Source organism: Schistocerca serialis, chromosome 2 (assembly GCF_023864345.2).
Source record: "Schistocerca serialis cubense isolate TAMUIC-IGC-003099 chromosome 2, iqSchSeri2.2, whole genome shotgun sequence".
Classification (NCBI taxonomy): domain Eukaryota; kingdom Metazoa; phylum Arthropoda; class Insecta; order Orthoptera; family Acrididae; genus Schistocerca; species Schistocerca serialis.
In genome coordinates, this window is record NC_064639.1 from 578,950,045 (window position 1) to 578,967,208 (window position 17,164).

The 17,164-nt window shown below is 44.6% G+C and overlaps 1 protein-coding gene across 5 annotated transcripts in view; it reads left to right on the top strand.

The window, feature by feature from the left end:
• The window catches only part of LOC126457583 (uncharacterized), a 273,738-nt gene that overhangs the window by 213,052 nt on the left and 43,522 nt on the right, over positions 1 to 17,164 (top strand). For all 5 annotated transcript variants that reach the window (XM_050094010.1, XM_050094009.1, XM_050094008.1 and 2 more), the window contains one exon: positions 10,012 to 10,248. In XM_050094010.1, the coding sequence (XP_049949967.1) occupies positions 10,012 to 10,248 (237 nt within the window). The remainder of the gene's footprint in view (positions 1 to 10,011; positions 10,249 to 17,164) is intronic.

Below are 17,164 nucleotides of genomic sequence, written 5' to 3' on the forward strand. Positions count from 1 at the left end.
CAGTTTGTGTTATTTTCCAAAGAGTTACAGCAAAGAGATACAATTTTTTAAATGGAACAATAGTTGTTTTTATCATGTACTGGACTCATTGAAACCAGCTGTATACAAATCAGTTTAAGTCACATTCCTATCACGTTTAGCTTGGGAGCTACAATCCTTTAAAAGTTTCAGGTGCGGATACCACACGCTGTTCATAATACTTGAGTGTGTGGTGGTGGATGTTCTGATGGCGGAGTGTTGATTTAAATGATGTGTTCAAATGTGTGTTCATGTTCCTAAATGCGCAATGCAATCCGCCTTCTAAAGGAGCGGCGGACGAGATGTAGCGTCGCCTGTGTCACGGAGCGACGTGCTTCCCCGATCACCTAGGATGACATTAACTCTTTTCTTTAGATATCCCCACAAAAAGAAGTCTACTGGTGTTAAATCAGGCGATTGCGCAGGCCATTGATGAGGACCACGGCGCACCAGCTATCTTCCAGGGAATCTGTTGTTCAGTTCTTACATAACAGTATGCACAGAATAGGCTAGGAGACCATCGTGCTGTATCCACATACGGAGTCTGATGTCTAGACACGTATGTTCAAGGGGAGCAGCCAAACTGTCGACCATAAAACCCCGATACATCTCACCTGATAGTACCTGTGAAGCAGTGTGGACCGATGATTTCATCCCCACGGATTAAACACCGTACATTAATGGACCACCGACGCTGATGTTCGTTCGACAGGTCGTACCCACCGAGGATTTTCTGCGTCTCAGTAGTGCATGTTACGATGGTTCAGCGCACCATAATCTGCGAACGCTGACTTATCAGAGAATATAACACTTTATAATGAGTCCAGAGTGAAATTACGCATGGCCCATTCGCAAAAATTAACTCTCCGATTGAAATCGTTCCCATGCACCTCCCGGGTCAGTGACAGGCGGTACGGATGAAACCTGTGATCCTGTACTACACGCCACACAGATGTAAGGCTGATACCAGCGACTGCAGCTATGTCTCGTAAGTTGGAATGGGGATCGTGGGGTGTTGCAGCTAAAACAAGACCCTCCGTCTCCTCACTTCTTGGCAGTCTTAGTCTGTTTCTGCTGCACCTTCCCAGGCCTTCTCTTTCCTGAAGTCGTTGTTCAGCACGTAAGAACGTAATGGTTGCCGGAGCTCTTCTCCTAGGATATCTCTCGGCATACGACATGACTGCTTCTGTGGCATCGTGTCGGCATTCGCAGATCATCAGCAACATGTCAAAGTACTCGTGTACGTTTACGCCATCTTCATCCAGTAATCGCGGCACGCTGAACCCTGTTTGTGTGTGTGGTTCGACCTGACGCGTATACGACCGTTCACGGCGACAGTCAGCAGTCTAACAGCGCATCAAGGATGTTTGTTCCATGATGCGGACGTCGTTACATCTCGTCCGCAGCGCCTTCAGAAAGCGCGTCGCATAATGTACAGTGTGTGGTATTGAAACTTTGAAGGGCTGTAGCCCCCACACTAAAAGTGATAGGAATGTGGTTCCAGTAATTTGTACACAGCTGGTTTCAATGATTCCAGTGCGTCACAGAAAAAACTGTTCTTCCATTTAAAAAATTGTATCTCTTTGCTGTAACTCTTTGGAAAATAACATAATAAACTGTAAATAACTCCACAGAAAGTGTAACGTTTCCTATGTTGACCTATGGCAATAAAGTTTACGGTTACCTACTAATTTGTAAGTTACAAAGGCAAACACTTTTACTGAAGCACCATATATATATACAGGGTGATGCGAAATTCGCGGACTCGGGCTTCGCAGCGCGACTCCTCATATGCCAGCGATAAAAAAATGTCTGTCACAAAATTTCGTCCTGCGAGTACATCCAGCAGAGAAAGGACATTAAACAGTAGCAATCTGGCAACACTGTAATCACATGTATGGTAACTACCTCTGCGCGCACACATACTTTTTGCTGTACAGTTGGTGCAGTGGGTAGAGTTTTGGGTTAGCATGCAGGAGGTAGATGGTTCGTTCCTGGATTTGAGGCATATGCTTTTCATTTGGTAAATGTAGTCCAGGTGGTACGGTATCTCTCTTCTTAATCGTCAACAGTGATTTGAAGCGGGTCTCTAAAAATCATTTGCACTTACATACAACAACTGTAAAAATGGAAGATTGGTCAGCTTTGAAAGAAGCCGTTTCCTCGTCGTGGGCGTGAATTTACTCACACCACTTCATCTACTAAATGCGAAACCTGTTTTCTTTGTACCCTTCTCCAATGATCCTATAGATCAGGTCCAACTATTATTCTTGCCTCGTTCAGGTCCATTACATTTTGTTAGGGTCTTACGTTACCAGCAGGACTAGCAACATGCCCTGCGAAATATGCCCAAACTCGGTTACTATTTGTATATGTTATCACCATGGTCCCACTAATTATGCCTTTCAACACTCAGTCTGGTAACCGCATGCTGTCTAGTATGTATATCGATGCATTATTATCATTATTCTATCGATGGGGTTGTGGAAATGTTATGTCTATTAACATTAGGGAAACAGTGTAATTCGAAACCAAACATTTCACAATTAGCGGTGTTGGGATGAATCATGCGGAGCAATATCTGTCAGAGGGGTAATGCACGTCAGGTGGAACAGTGTGTAGGACTGACGGCGTGTTTATACTGTATGTGCTGTCCACCAGAAAGGGACTAGTTGCGAATAAAGTAATCCCCCTGTGACAGTCTCCAATGATAAATCAGTCTAATCTAAAAGCCGTAAATTCAACTAAATACCTAGGTATTACAACTGAGAACAATTTAAATTAGAAGGAACACATAGAAAATGTTGTGGGGAAGGCTAACCAAAGACTGCGTTTTATTGGCAGGACACTTAGAAAACGTAACAGACCTGCTAAGGAGACTGCCTACACTACGCTTGTCCGTCCTCTTTTAGAATCCGAGCGGTCTAAGGCGCTGCAGTCATGGGCTGTGCGGCTGGTCCCGGCGGAGGTTCGAGTCCTCCCTCGGGCATGGGTGTGTGTGTTTGTCCTTAGGATAATTGAAGTTAAGTAGTGTGTTAGCTTAGGGACTGATGACCTTAGCAGTTAACTCCCATAAGATTTCACACACATTTGAACATTTTTTGATCTTTTAGAATACTGCTGCGGTGTGGGATCCTTACCATATAGAACTGACGGAGTACATCGAAAAAGTTCAAAGAAAGGCAGCACGTTTTGTATTATCGCGAAATATGGGAGAGAGTGTCACAGAAATGATACAGGATTTGGGCTGGAAATCAATAAAGAAAGACGTTTCTCGTTGCGACGGAATCTTCTGGCGAAGTTCCAATCACCAACTTTCTCCTCCGAATGCGAAAATATTTTGTTGACACTGACCTACATAGGGAGTTACGATCACCACGACAAAATAAGGGAAATCAGAGCTAGTACGGAAAGATATTGGTGTTCATTCTTTCCGCGCGCTATACGAGATCAGAATAATAGAGAACTGTGAAGGTGGTTCGATGAACCCTCTGTCAGGCACTTGAATGTGGTTTCGAGAGTATCCATGTAGATGTAGATGTAGATGTAGACATGCATACACATATCGAATTTTCTCATTGTAAACCTCTAAACCAGAGTGGCAGACGTATGGCATACACAAACGATGAATATGTGGATAACCTTTTGGTATTTGGTGCATATGATAACCGGGCTGGTATTGCCGCTCGTGAATATGCTGCTAGATATCCTCGTGACGCCATCCAGATAAAAATGTGTTTCGTCACATGGAGCTGCGCCTTCGAGAGTCAGGTTCTCTCCTTCCACCATCGCGTGGCAGATGTCTTTCACGGACTTGCCCTACTCCAGCTACTGAGGAAGCTATTCTGAGGTCATACATAAAGAATGTCAGCGAAGTACACGTAGCGTAGCAAGGCAGCTGTGTGTCTCGCAACGCACTGTCGTTAACTTGCTGCATGAGCATGGGCTGCAACCCCGTCATTATGCTTTCATGCAACACCGGCATCCTGCAGAACGCCATCAGCGGATGCAATTCTGTGACTGGTTCCAATAACAACAGGAAGCCAACGATGACTTCGTGAACACAGTTATATGGTTAGATGAAGCAGCATTCACTCGTGAGGGTGTCCTCAATATACACAATGCCCACCATTGGTGTGAGGCTAACCCGCACATCATCCGTGACCATGGACATCAAGTTCGCTTTTGTATCAATGTCTGGGCCAGAATATTGGGCGACAGGTATTTGCCTGATGGGTTGACTGCAAAAAGGTATCATTCATTCCTCTTAAACTATCTGCCTGAAGCGCTGGAAGATATTCCACTACATGTTCGACAGAGAATATGGTTCCAACATGGTAGTGCACCTACACACTCTGGAATTAACGTGCGACGGTATTTGGCATGAACATTTCCAGGGAAATGGTTCAGACGTGGAGGTCCAGTTGTATGGCCACTGCGTTCACCTGACCTAAATCCTCTGTATTTCTTCCTGTGGGGACACCTGAAGGACCACGTGCACTCTACTCTGCCGTCGAATGTGGAAGAATTGGTAGCGCTTCTTCATGTTGCTCTTGTTACTGTGGACGCAGCTTTGCTGCGTAGGGTCCAGAGCTGCATGACCCGGCGGGTTACGCAATGTTTGGACTGTACGTCGCTTTGAGCATATGTTGTTCTGAGCAGAATATATTCTGTTGCGAAGATCATGCGGTCATTAATATAGACTTTATTATCGTCACTGGTTGCTAATATGCGACATCTGATAGCTCACGTTACATGTAGTGTAAATGACAAGTAGCTGTTGTGTTATTGTATTGTACTGTCATCTTTAGCATCTCGAAATTGATATGGTTTTATAGTTATTCTGTCCTATGACAGGTCATTTGTTTCAATTTTCTATTTCTTATTTGTCTAACCACGGTGTATATTACAGTATGAAATGTCAGAATGAAATTAGCAAATAAAAAAGGCTCGAACCCTCGACCTCCTGCATGCTAGCTCAAAACTCTATCCACTGCACCAGTTCTACGGCACGATTAAAACGTCCTGACAGAGATAGTTATCACACATGTGATAACAGTGTTGCCAGACTGCCATTCTTTAACGTCCTTTTTCTGCCCGATGTACTCGCCGGACGAAATTTTGTGACAGGCATTTTTTTATCGCTGGCATGTGAGAAGTCGCGCTGCGAAGCCCGGGTGCGCGTATTTCGCTTCACTATATATATATATATATATATATATATATATATATATATATATATATATATATATATATATATATAAAGTTTTGGATCTCCTCGGTTCCGAGAATTCCGGAAACTTGCAATAGAGATCAACATAAACATCATTACCGCCCTTTTTATTCCTCATAAAAACCACGCATTGTATTGTGTACCACCACACAGCGAGACCTTCAGAGGTGTGGTCCAGACTGCTGCGCACACCAGTATCTCTAATACCTAGTAGCACATCCTCTTGCATTGATGCATACCTGTATCAGTCGTGGCATATTATCCCCAAGTTCATCAAGGCACTGTCGGTCCAGATTGTCCCACTCCTCAACGGCGATTCGGCGTAGATCCCTCAGAGTGGTTGGCCGGTTACATCGTACATAAACAGCACTTTTCGATCTATCCCAGGCATGTTCGATAGGGCTCATGTCTGGAGAACATGCTGGCCACTCCAGTCGAGCGATGTCGTTATCCTGAAGGAAGTAATTCACATGATGTGCATGATGGGGGCGCGAATTGTCGTCCATGAAGACGATTGCCTCGCCAATATGGTGCCGATATGGTTGCACTATCGGCCGGAGGATGGCATTCACGTATCGTACAGCCGTTACGGCGCCTTCCATGACCATCAGCGGCGTACGTTGGCCCCACATAATGCCACCCCAAGACAGCAGGGAACCTCCGCCCAGCTGAATTCGCTGGACAGTGTGTCTAAGGCGTTCAGCCTGACCGGGTTGCTTCCACATACGTCTCTGACTATTGTCTGGTTGAAAGCATATACGACACTTATCGGTGAAGAGAACATGATTCCAATCCTGAGCCGTCCATTCGGCATGTTGTTGGGCCCATCTGTACCTCGCTGCATATGTCGTGGTTGCAAAGATGGACCTCGCCATGGACGTCGGGAGTGAAGCTGCGTATCATGCAGCCTGTTGCGCACAGTCGTAACAAGACGTCCTGTGGCTGCACTTAAAGCATCATTCAACATGGGGGCGTTGCTGTCAGGGTTCCTCCGAACCATAATCCGTAGGTAGCGGTCATCCACTGCAATAGCAGCTCTTGGGCGACTTGAGCGAGGCATGTCATCGACACTTCCTGTCTTTCTGCATTTCCTCCATGTCCGACCAACATTTCTTTGGATCACTCCGAGACGCCTGGACACTTCCCTGTTGAGAGCCCTTTCTGGCACAATATAACAATGCGGACGCGATCGAACCGTGGTATTGACCGTCTAGGCATGATTGAACTACAGACAACACGAGCCGTGTACCTCCTTCCTGATGCAATGAGTGGAACTGATCGGCCGTCGAATCCCCTCCGTCAAATAGGCGCTGCACTTGCATGGTTGTTTACATATTTGGCCGGGTTTATTGATCAGTTTCGACTCGTACGACGTTACACGGGCTTTAGACTTGTCATGTGACGCCAGGTAGGTGATTTTCGTGTCAGTAATGAGAATACACTAATAAGGAACAGACAACACTCAGTCCCCGAACAGAGAAAATCTCTGACCCGGGCCGGAATCGAACCCGGGCTCGTTCGGTTTCGAGGAATGATTCCAACAAAAGAACATGAAAGTAACAGCGGAGATACGAGTATGACGAGAAGGTGTAACACATGGCTCTCTTCACCTGGGTTTCTACATTTATTGTCAGGTCAGGGACCACATCCTACCTATCTCCATAGAATAAATAGGAGAACGGGCGGAAAATGTGTGTGTCTGTTCTATTGTGTAAAAGGAACACCAGAGCTCTAGTTTTGAACTGTATCTGAATTGTAATGATCTGGAGTCAATTAGAGACGATGAAAATGACTACCTGAGAGGTAGATATGTTTATAATATTCTATACAGTGTGAAATTGTGTACGGTTCTGCGTAGACTGGCAGATAAGTTCTCCCTAAGGGAAGCTGCAATGTTCTTACAAAAGCCCTGTAGGTAGGCCACGAACAACGTTGCAGCAGGCAACTTTGGCGGTAGACAGACCAGCAGCAAGGATTACAGCCCAATTCAGGGGAGGAAGGCGCGGACTTTTGAGCTATCTTCAGATGAACTAGAGCTGCAGTTGTAGTTTTTAGTTGATCTCTTTACAGTATCTGTTTTATAAGACCTCAAGTGCGGTATTTGTAACTTCATGAGGTTGATCTTTGCTGACAGTATTGGTTAAGTATGATTCCGGTTACATGCAACTGACGGAACCGGACCGCAGCCATTGGTGCCACATGTGACTAGAACGTCGTGGCACGTTCGAATTAATGAGTCACTGCACTTTCACCTGCTGTTTTTTTTACGTCAGAATTTTTATTAGAGACTGATATAAAAATCTGAAATAAATCGGTCAAGAACTTTTCGAGATTTTTGGTAACAACGTTACCCAACATCTTGCCTTTATATAGTAACATAGATTACAAGCTACACCGTTGCCTGGTATAGTCTGTCGTTACCAATGATAGTCGACTGACCCATTCTTGCCGTAGGTTGAATTTATCATATCTTAGATTGGTGGTGGGATTATACGCTCTAAGGCAAGAAAACACCGCACCACGATGGAGCTATGATAACTGATCACAGATTAATATTCATACAGGTATCGACGGAAAATGCAAACTGTAAACCTTGGCAGTTGGCGGATGACTGTGTGATCATACAGGTATCGATGGAAAATGCAAACTGTAAACCTTGGCAGTTGGCGGATGACTGTGTGATAGTGCAGCCCAATTTCACCCCGCACCTGGCAAGGATAGTTGGAACATGTCAATACCAGAGCATAAAGTCTCTGCGAATTTCATTCCGTGCACTGAGCTGCACAATAACTACGTCTCAGGCACGTAAACAATATACACCAGATGTCAGCACTTGAGAGGCGACGTGTAGTTGGGCTCAAGGAAGCTGACTGGGGTAAACGACAAATCACTCGACATTTGAATAGAAAGGTATGCCACTATTCAATGGTGACGGCGGGAATGGGTGAACAACAGCCGAACACAATGTTAAGAAGAAAGCGATCGACCTAGAGAGACGACAGAACGTGAGGACTGAGCAGTCAGAGGGGCACTCAGAGCCCCGCATTCATCATATCATCGATCCGACATGCAACTGGTGGTTCAGGGACCACAAGGACCATTAAGAGGCGGCTCACATAAGGAGGCTGAGCATCGGCTACCATTGACCTCCGTAAACCAAGCCCGTCTGCTGTGGCGTCGGGCACACTCGGCCTGAAATCTCATTGACTGGAGGAGCACTGCATTCATTAATGGTTCCCGCTTCGAAACGAGCCCTGATGACCAGCGAAGACGTGTATGGAGGCGCCGCCGACAGCGGTGGTATACCAACATGACGTCCCCCACCATATGGCCCGACAGCTGGAAGCAATGGTCTGGGGTGTCATGTCATTTCAGAGTAGGATCCCTTCGGTTGTCATTTGCGACACCTTTACTGCACAGTGGTACGTCGGCGATAATCTAGGCCCCGTTTTGTTGCACTTCATGGCAATCCCTCCTAGGCATACATTTAAGCGAGATAATGCCAGCCCGCACGTGACGAGAGTTTCTACAGCTTGTCTTCGTGCTTGCCAAACCCTACCTTGGCCAGCAGACTCACCAAATCTCTCCCCCCACCATCTACATCTACATCTACATCCATACTCCGCAAGCCAACTGACGGTGTGTGGCGGAGGGTACCTTGAGTACCTCTATCGGTTCTCCATTCTATTCCAGTCTCGTATTGTTCGTGGAAAGAAAGATTGTCGGTATGCCTCTGTGTGGGCTCTAATCTCTCTGATTTTATCCTCATGGTCTCTTCGCGAGATATACGTAGGAAGGAGCAATATACTGCTTGACTCCTCGGTGAAGGTATCTTCTCGGAACTTCAACAAAAGCCCGTACTGAGCTACTGAGCGTCTCTCTTGCAGAGTCTTCCACTGGAGTCTATCTATCACCTCCGTAACGCTTTCGCGATTACTAAATGATCCTGTAACGAAGCGCGCTGCTCTCCGTTGGATCTTCTCTATCTCTTCTATCAACCCTATCTGGTACGGATCCCACACTGCTGGGCAGTATTCAAGCAGTGTGCGAACAAGTGTACTGTAACCTACTTCCTTTGTTTTCGGATTGCATTTCCTTAGGATTCTTCCAATGAATCTCAGTCTGGCATCTGCTTTACCGACGATCAACTTTATATGATCATTCCATTTTAAATCACTCCTAATGCGTACTCCCAGATAATTTATGGAATTAACTGCTTCCAGTTGCTGACCTGCTATATTATAGCTAAATGACAGCCGGATAATGCCCTAGTGGTGTGCCGTATTTTTTTCCTTAGAGTGTATTATCTAGCCTATTCCTTTAGACTTGTGTATTTTGACGCGCCAATTAGACAGAATTAGGCACGATATCCCTAAGGAGGATACCAATCAATGCCAAGACACATAACTACTTGCGTAAGGGCCAGAGGTGGAGCAGCGTTACTGACTTGCTCAGTTTGTGAAGCTGTTTCTCTTGAATAAATCATCTAATTGTTCTGACACTGTAATCGTTTGTGTGTCTGTACTTGTACGTGTCATCTACAGATCTCCGTCCTACTTGGATAATTCCCTTGTGGTGTGCCGTATTTTTTCCTTAGAGTGTATTATCTAGCCTATTCCTTTAGACTTCTGTATCTTTTTTTATTAAAATTATTATTTGTACATTTGTGTGTCATTTGTACGACCTGTATAGTCCCTAACAGTGGGTCTATACATTGAAGTAAGTACATAAAGCCAGGCGCACACTGTGGTGGTGCGCAGGTGCTGGAGGAGGAGGTGTCGGTGATGGAGGACGTGGTGGACCACGAGGCGCTGGAGCGGATCAAGCGCATACGGCGCGAGCAGCAGACGGAGATGAAGGCGCTTGCGGCAACGGCGAAGCAGACGCGCGTCGCGGCTCTGGAGGCATACCGCCAGCTGATGACCCACTACCCGACCTTCCAATGGGACCCCTACTACAGCGACCCCAACTACCTGCAGAACCTCGTCTACGAACGGGTCAGTCGCCACTCACGTCTAGCAGCTGCTGCGAAACACATCAAACAATTGTATCACCCCTGCAAACTAGGTGCTTCTGAAAACCACTGTCAACGGGGAAAACAAATAGAAAACTTGCTATCGACATAACCCACGATGTAAAGGAATGCTCTCAAAGAAATTAATAAGTTGTTGTTGTGGTCTTCAGTCCTGAGACTGGTTTGATGCAGCTCTCCATGCTACTCTATCCTGTGCAAACTTCTTAATCTGCCAGTAGCTACCGCAACCTACATCCTTCTGAATCTGCTTAGCGTATTTATCTCTAGGTCTCCCTTTACGATTTTTACCCTCCACGCTGCCCTCCAATACTAAATTGGTGGTCCCTTGATGCCTCGGAACATGTCCTACCAACCGATCCCTTCTTCTAATCAAGTTGTGCCACAAATTTCTCTTCTCTCCACTTCTGTTCAATACCTCCTCATTAGTTATGTGATCTACCCATCTAATCTTCAGCATTCTTCTGTAGCACCACATTTCGAAAACTTCTATTCTCTTCTTGTCCAAACTATTTATCGTCCATGTTTCACTTCCATACATGGCTACACTCCATACAAATACTTTCAGAAACGACTTCCTAACACTTAAATCTATACTCGATGTTAACAAATTTCCCTTCTTCAGAAACGCTTTCCTTGCCATATCCTCTCTACTTCGACCATCATCAGTTATTTTGCTCCACAAATAGCAAAACTCCTTTACTACTTTAAGTGTCTCATTTCCTAATCTAATTCCCTCAGCATCATCCGACTTAATTCGACTACATTCCATTATCCTTGTTTGGTTTTGTTGATGTTCATTTTATATCCTCCTTTCAAGACACTGACCATTCCGTTCAACTGCTCTTCCAAGTCCTTTGCTGTCTCTGACAGAATTACAATGTCATTGGCAAACCTCAAAGTTTTTATTTCTTCTCCATGGATTTTAATACCCACTCCGAATTTTTCTTTTGTTTCCTTTACTGCTTGCTCAATATACAGATTGAATAACATCGGGGAGAGGCTACAGCCCTGTCTCACTCACTTCCCGACCACTGCTTCCCTTTCATGTCCTTCGACTCTTACAACTGCCATCTGGTTTCTGTACAAATTGTAAATTGCCTTACGCTCCCTGTATTTTACCCCTGCCACCCTTAGAATTTGAAAGAGAGTATTCCAGTCAACATTGTCAAAAGCTTTCTCTAAGTCTACAAATGCTAGAAACGTAGGTTTGCCTTTCCTTAATCTATTTTCTAAGATAAGTCGTAGGGTCAGTATTGCCTCACGTGTTCCAATATTTCTACGGAATCCAAACTGATCTCCCCCGAGGTCGGCTTCTATCAGTTTTTCCATTCGTCTGTAAAGAAGTCGCGTCAGTATTTTGCAGCTGTGACTTATTAAACTGATAGTTCGGTAATTTTCACATCTGTCAAACCTGCTTTTTTTTGGGATTGGGATTATTATATTCTTCTTGAAGTCTGAGGGTATTTCGCCTGTCTCATACACCTTGCTCATCAGATGGTAGAGTTTTGTCAGGACTGGCTCTCCCTAGGCTGTCAGTAGTTCTAATGGAATGTTGTCTACTCCCGGGGCCTTGTTTCGACTTAAGTCTTTCAGTGCTCGCACGCATTGCCGGAAAAAATGCAGCACCGTCAAAAACAAGGTCGTTTCATTGACAAGTGAACTGACAGTGTAGTGCATCATCGTAGGCATATATGATGACAAATTCAGACCAAAACTCAGACACACGTCGGAGCAAAGGGTCCTCAAAAAGTCGGATCAATACAGTTTACCCAAACTCCATCGTCCCCCCCCCCCTCCGCCCCCCCCCCCTCCCGGCACACACACTCTGGCGACAGGTGTGTACTCTTGCATGCGAACTATTATAAAGGTGCCGAATGGCATCCTTCGACAGATTGTCACAAGCATTTTGTTCCTTTTCTTGCAATTAGTCAATTGTTGTGAATGTATGCTTTCCCGTCGTATACAGCTGGCGAAGAGTTCTCGGGCTTCCAGCCGGGTGGCGGTGTCTTCAAAGTATGTCACTCGTCGAAACGTCGCAGTTTGAAGACACCGCCACCCGGCTGGAAGCCCGAGATCTCTTCGCCAGCTAGTCAATTGTTTTTCCAGACCCTGGAGAATCATTAAGTTCCCACTTAATCACGTCCCATAGGTGTTCGCCGGCCGTGGCGGCCGTGCGGTTCTAGGCGCTGCAGTCTGGAACCGAGCGACCGCTTCGGTCGCAGGTTCGAATCCTGCCTCGGGCATGGGTGTGTGTGATGTCCTTAGGTTAGTTAGGTTTAAGTAGTTCTGAGTTCTAGGGGACTGATGACCTTAGATGTTAAGTCCCATAGTGCTCAGAGCCATTTGAACCATTTGAACCAATAGGTGTTCAGCTGACGTTCTTGTTGGCCAGGAAAGTTGTCGTGCACCACGAAGGGCATGTTACGTCGCATCAGCCGTACGTGGATAGGCATTGTGCTGCTGAAAAGACACATCACCTTCCTGTCGAAGAAATGGTAGTAGCAAGAGGATAACAGCCATACAATGTAGCGGGCACAGGTTACTTTACCCTGCATAAACACCAAATGTGACCGCGAGCAATAACTAATGGCCTTCGACACTGTGTAGGCCATGGTGGTAGCTGTGTGTCTTGAGCGAATGGTCTATGGAACAGGCAGCTCACTAGATCTATGCCATACGCTTGCGCATCAATCACTCGCAAACAGACGGAACCTACTATCATTGCTGAAGACAACAGAGCACCATTCCACTCTTTAGTCAACTCTTTCACGACACCAGAACAGCCATGCTTGAGAGTGTCATGGCGTCAGTGGTAGCCTGGTCAGAGGCACACGCGATCTTAATCCCGCTGCAAGTAGGCGGTTCCCTTTGATTCCTGATGACGCATTAGGTTCAACATGAGCCCGGATTTCGTCCCTGGATGATGCGTCGATCTTGCCATGTCTCTGTACTACACGCACATCCAGAACCTGGTCTGCAGGTGTGGGAAAGTTCTACAAACCACTATTGAAAGCAGCGACACACCACCGATACATTGTACCCAACAAATGCAGTAATCCGTCGATACATCCATCCAGCTTCCGGCAGGCCCACAATGAGACCACATTCAAATGGCTGGAGTTGTTAAACACAACTAAGAACTACAACTAAGAAATTTTGATTGCATTAACTCCGACGATGGCGATAACAGTCATTTAACCTTCGCTTGTTCCACGTTGACGGAACATAGAACACAATTCCTTGCAGAAATGAGTATCATTCCGTCCAAGCATTACTAGTGTTTCACCGCATCATATTAAAGCAGTTTTTAGACGTCTGTTAAGGAATATTTCCGCAATTTTAAAATCTGGTCGCAGACGTTCAGAGAAGGTGTAATCACCATTCTAATGGTTAATTTTAAAAGTTGTTCGTATTTCAAACAGTATTGACTGTACAGACAGGTATGAAAACATTTTTTGTAAGTAAAAATTTGATTATTACTTCTGTGTCTATAAATTAGAAAGTTGCTCCTTTTTTCCTAGTGGTGAAGAAATGTTCCTCAGTTATTTGAAAGAAAAATGTTCATTTATACGTTTAAAAAATAAGTTCTTTCCTATTTGTTGATTCCCAAATAGTGTACTCACGCTGAACACAAAAAAAAATATTCTGTGGATGGACCGACACCGAATCCACATAACGAAAAAATTGGCTCTGAGCACTATGAGACTTAACTGCTGAGGTCATTAGTCCCCTAGAACGTAGAACTACTTAAACCTAACTAACCTAAGGACATCACACACATCCATGCCCGAGGCTGGATTCGAACCTGCGACCGTAGCGGTCGCGCGGTTCCAGACTGTAGCGCCTGGAACCGCTCGCCCACCCCGGCCGGTGAATCGACATAACGACTCACCCCAACTTCCCCATCCCATTTCCGAGCTCTCAGAATACAGGATTATTCAAAAAAGGAGCATATTTCAAACATTTATTTCTCGGAAAGCATAAAGGATGGACTCACAATCCTAACGCTCCTGGACATAGAAAAATTCAGATTGCAAGGTTCAAACAGTTATGCGCTCATTCTGAGCACAATGTTTTATGCGAAAACCATAAAAACATTATCTCAATCCTTACTATGCACGATTCAGTTGGTCTCTATCGAATTCACACCTCCAATAATTCAATGTCACAGATCGTGAAGAGTTTAAGGCATACATTGGATAAAAAATTATCTTTTATGTGCCCCATATATAAAAATCGAAGGAGGTGAGATCTGCTGCCCACCGACAATGAATTTGATCATTTCCTCCTCCTCTAATCTAACGTCCTGCAATGGCCTTGTTCAGGTAACGTTAGGCGCAGTTAGTGAAGTGAGGAAGTGAGGCGGAGCATCATCTTTCACGATCTTGAAATTACGTTGGATCACTTTGAAGTTGGGGAAATAGCGTGTTTATAGTATCTCTAGATACGAGATTCCTGTGAAACTGTTCTCAATAAAAAGGAATGGTTCACTTTGTTCATGATATAAGAGCAATGACGACATTGGACGAAATGTGGCTTTGAAACCCACTAGCCCCTCCCCCCCCCCCCACCCTACCATCCTCTTTCAGTAAGACAAGTCCCTTCCCAGACCCCCCCGCCCCCCCCCCCCTTTCAGCTTAGCCAAGCCCCTTTCTTCCAAATAACACAACAGAAGAACGTCTCTCCAATTAACAGCTCAATATTTTGCTGTCCAATCACTTTTCTCGACACCTTTCTCGGAGGTAGACCAATCAGAGAGCATCCAAACCAACACAGACGTTTAGCTCTTCCAGTCAAATCTGAATCTTTTACTGTTTAGTCATATTTCTCAACTCCTTAAGCCTTGCCCCCTTGTTTGGAAATAAGCCAGTCAGAGAGCTTTTAATCCAATTGTGTTACACATATTTAGGTCTCCTGATAAAATCTCAGAATTTTACTGCTTTATCAGCTCATCCAGTGACATTTCTCATCTCCTCCTTAAGCCGCGCTCCTTTCTAAGAAATAGGCAAATTGGAAAGTTTCTAAGGCAGTTGTGTTATACATATTTAGTTGTCCCAATAACAGCTCAATATTTTGCTGCCATGGCAATAAACAGTTCATCAAATAGCTTCCTACTATTTACAGCCCTACGTATCATTGTGGTAATAGTATTTGTCGACTGTGAGAAGTTACATTTTTCACATTCTTCTTGTTATTCTAATTCTCGTTCTCCATCTTTTGAGACAAAACATGCATCTTGTGTAGGATCCCAAAACGTTTTCTGAAGTGTGGCCGAACAGATATTTCATCACTGTCGAAACTTACAAGATCTTCGTCTTGATTTCTGATTATATACTTCATTCTGAAACGTATCTTGCACAACTGTCAAGTAAATGGGTAAATTTGGTGATGACACAATCTCATATCCAGTTGGTGCTGTAGGCCGGAACTTACGTAACGCGTGTGTAGGCGTAGCATCGTGTAATGAATCTCCAGAAATATTACAGTCAAAACACAGTACGTTAACATTCGAAATATTTACTGGACGTTCTGTTTTCTCTAAGGCTTCTTCTCCAATTATATTTCTCTCAAAACCTAAAATTATATAATTATCCAGCTTGAAATCAACATATATGTCATTCCACATCTTACCTTGAGAGTAGTCCTTGATTTGGTATGACACTACGCCCTCAACAAGTCGGAAAGACTGTCATGGGGTTCAAAAGTTTCATGTTTTAAAGTAGCTCTGTGCAGAATTTCCTAATTGCCTACCTGATTGTAGAAGTAATAATTATTGATTCTTTAGAGAACTTACGGTATGGAATTGGTGGTTCAAATGGCTCTGAGCAGTATGCGACTTAACTTCTGAGGTCATCAGTCCCCTAGAACTTAGAACTAATTAAACCTAACTAACCTAAGGACATCACACACATCCATGGCCGAGGCAGGATTCGAACCTGCGACCGCTGCGGTCACGCGGTTCCAGACTGAAGCGCCTTTAACCGCACGGCCACACCGGCCGGCTATGGAATTGGTGGTAAATAAGTTGAGTAAGGTAAATTCGTACACGTAATGAGACAAATTTGGTGTGGGATTGAAAATAGCAGCTATAATCGAGTTTTCACCTGATAGCCTAACGTTAAACCAAGATCAGCGGTATACATTGTAATACTGCCAGTACGTGCTACGAGACTTGCTAATTTACGTATCTATAATTCAGAAATTTGAGACAAATATGGCCATAACTCTGACTTTTATATGCTTTAAACCTATTGTAGCTATACTCTATTACACAGTTTTTGAAATACCGGCACCTCACTATTTTCGATGAAGGTGGTAAAGTTCCGAAGTTATCGAAGTAAAGCTCAACATTACCGTTCTTCTTGCAAGGTAACCGTTGTGAACCAGCTTCAGTTACTCCTTGGAGGTTAACATTCGCACTCCCATACCTTTTAGACTTTTTGGTTAAGTATATCTTATAAACGAACCTCAGAAATGAGGTATTTCCGGCATTTTTGCATAATGTTCCAAGTCAATCTCATTAAGGCTCTTCCTTGGAAAACTGCTGAAGGAGATTTTTTTAAATACAGATCAAATCTGTTTTTGCTATATTATCCTAAATACAACCCTTTCCCTTGGCAAAACTCTATTGCTTCCATTGCATGATAATGTTTGTGAGCAGTTTTTGCATAATTAATAGCTTTATCAACCTTCAATAAATCTCCAGCGGCTTCGCGCAGTGGCCACGCGGTTTGAGGCGCCATGTCACGAACTGCGCGGCCCTTCCCACAGGAGGTTCGAGTCCTCCCTCGGGCATGGGTGTGTGTGTTGTTTTTAGCATAGGTTAGTTTAAGTAGTGTGTAAGACTAGGGACCGATGACCTCAGCAGTTTATTCCCT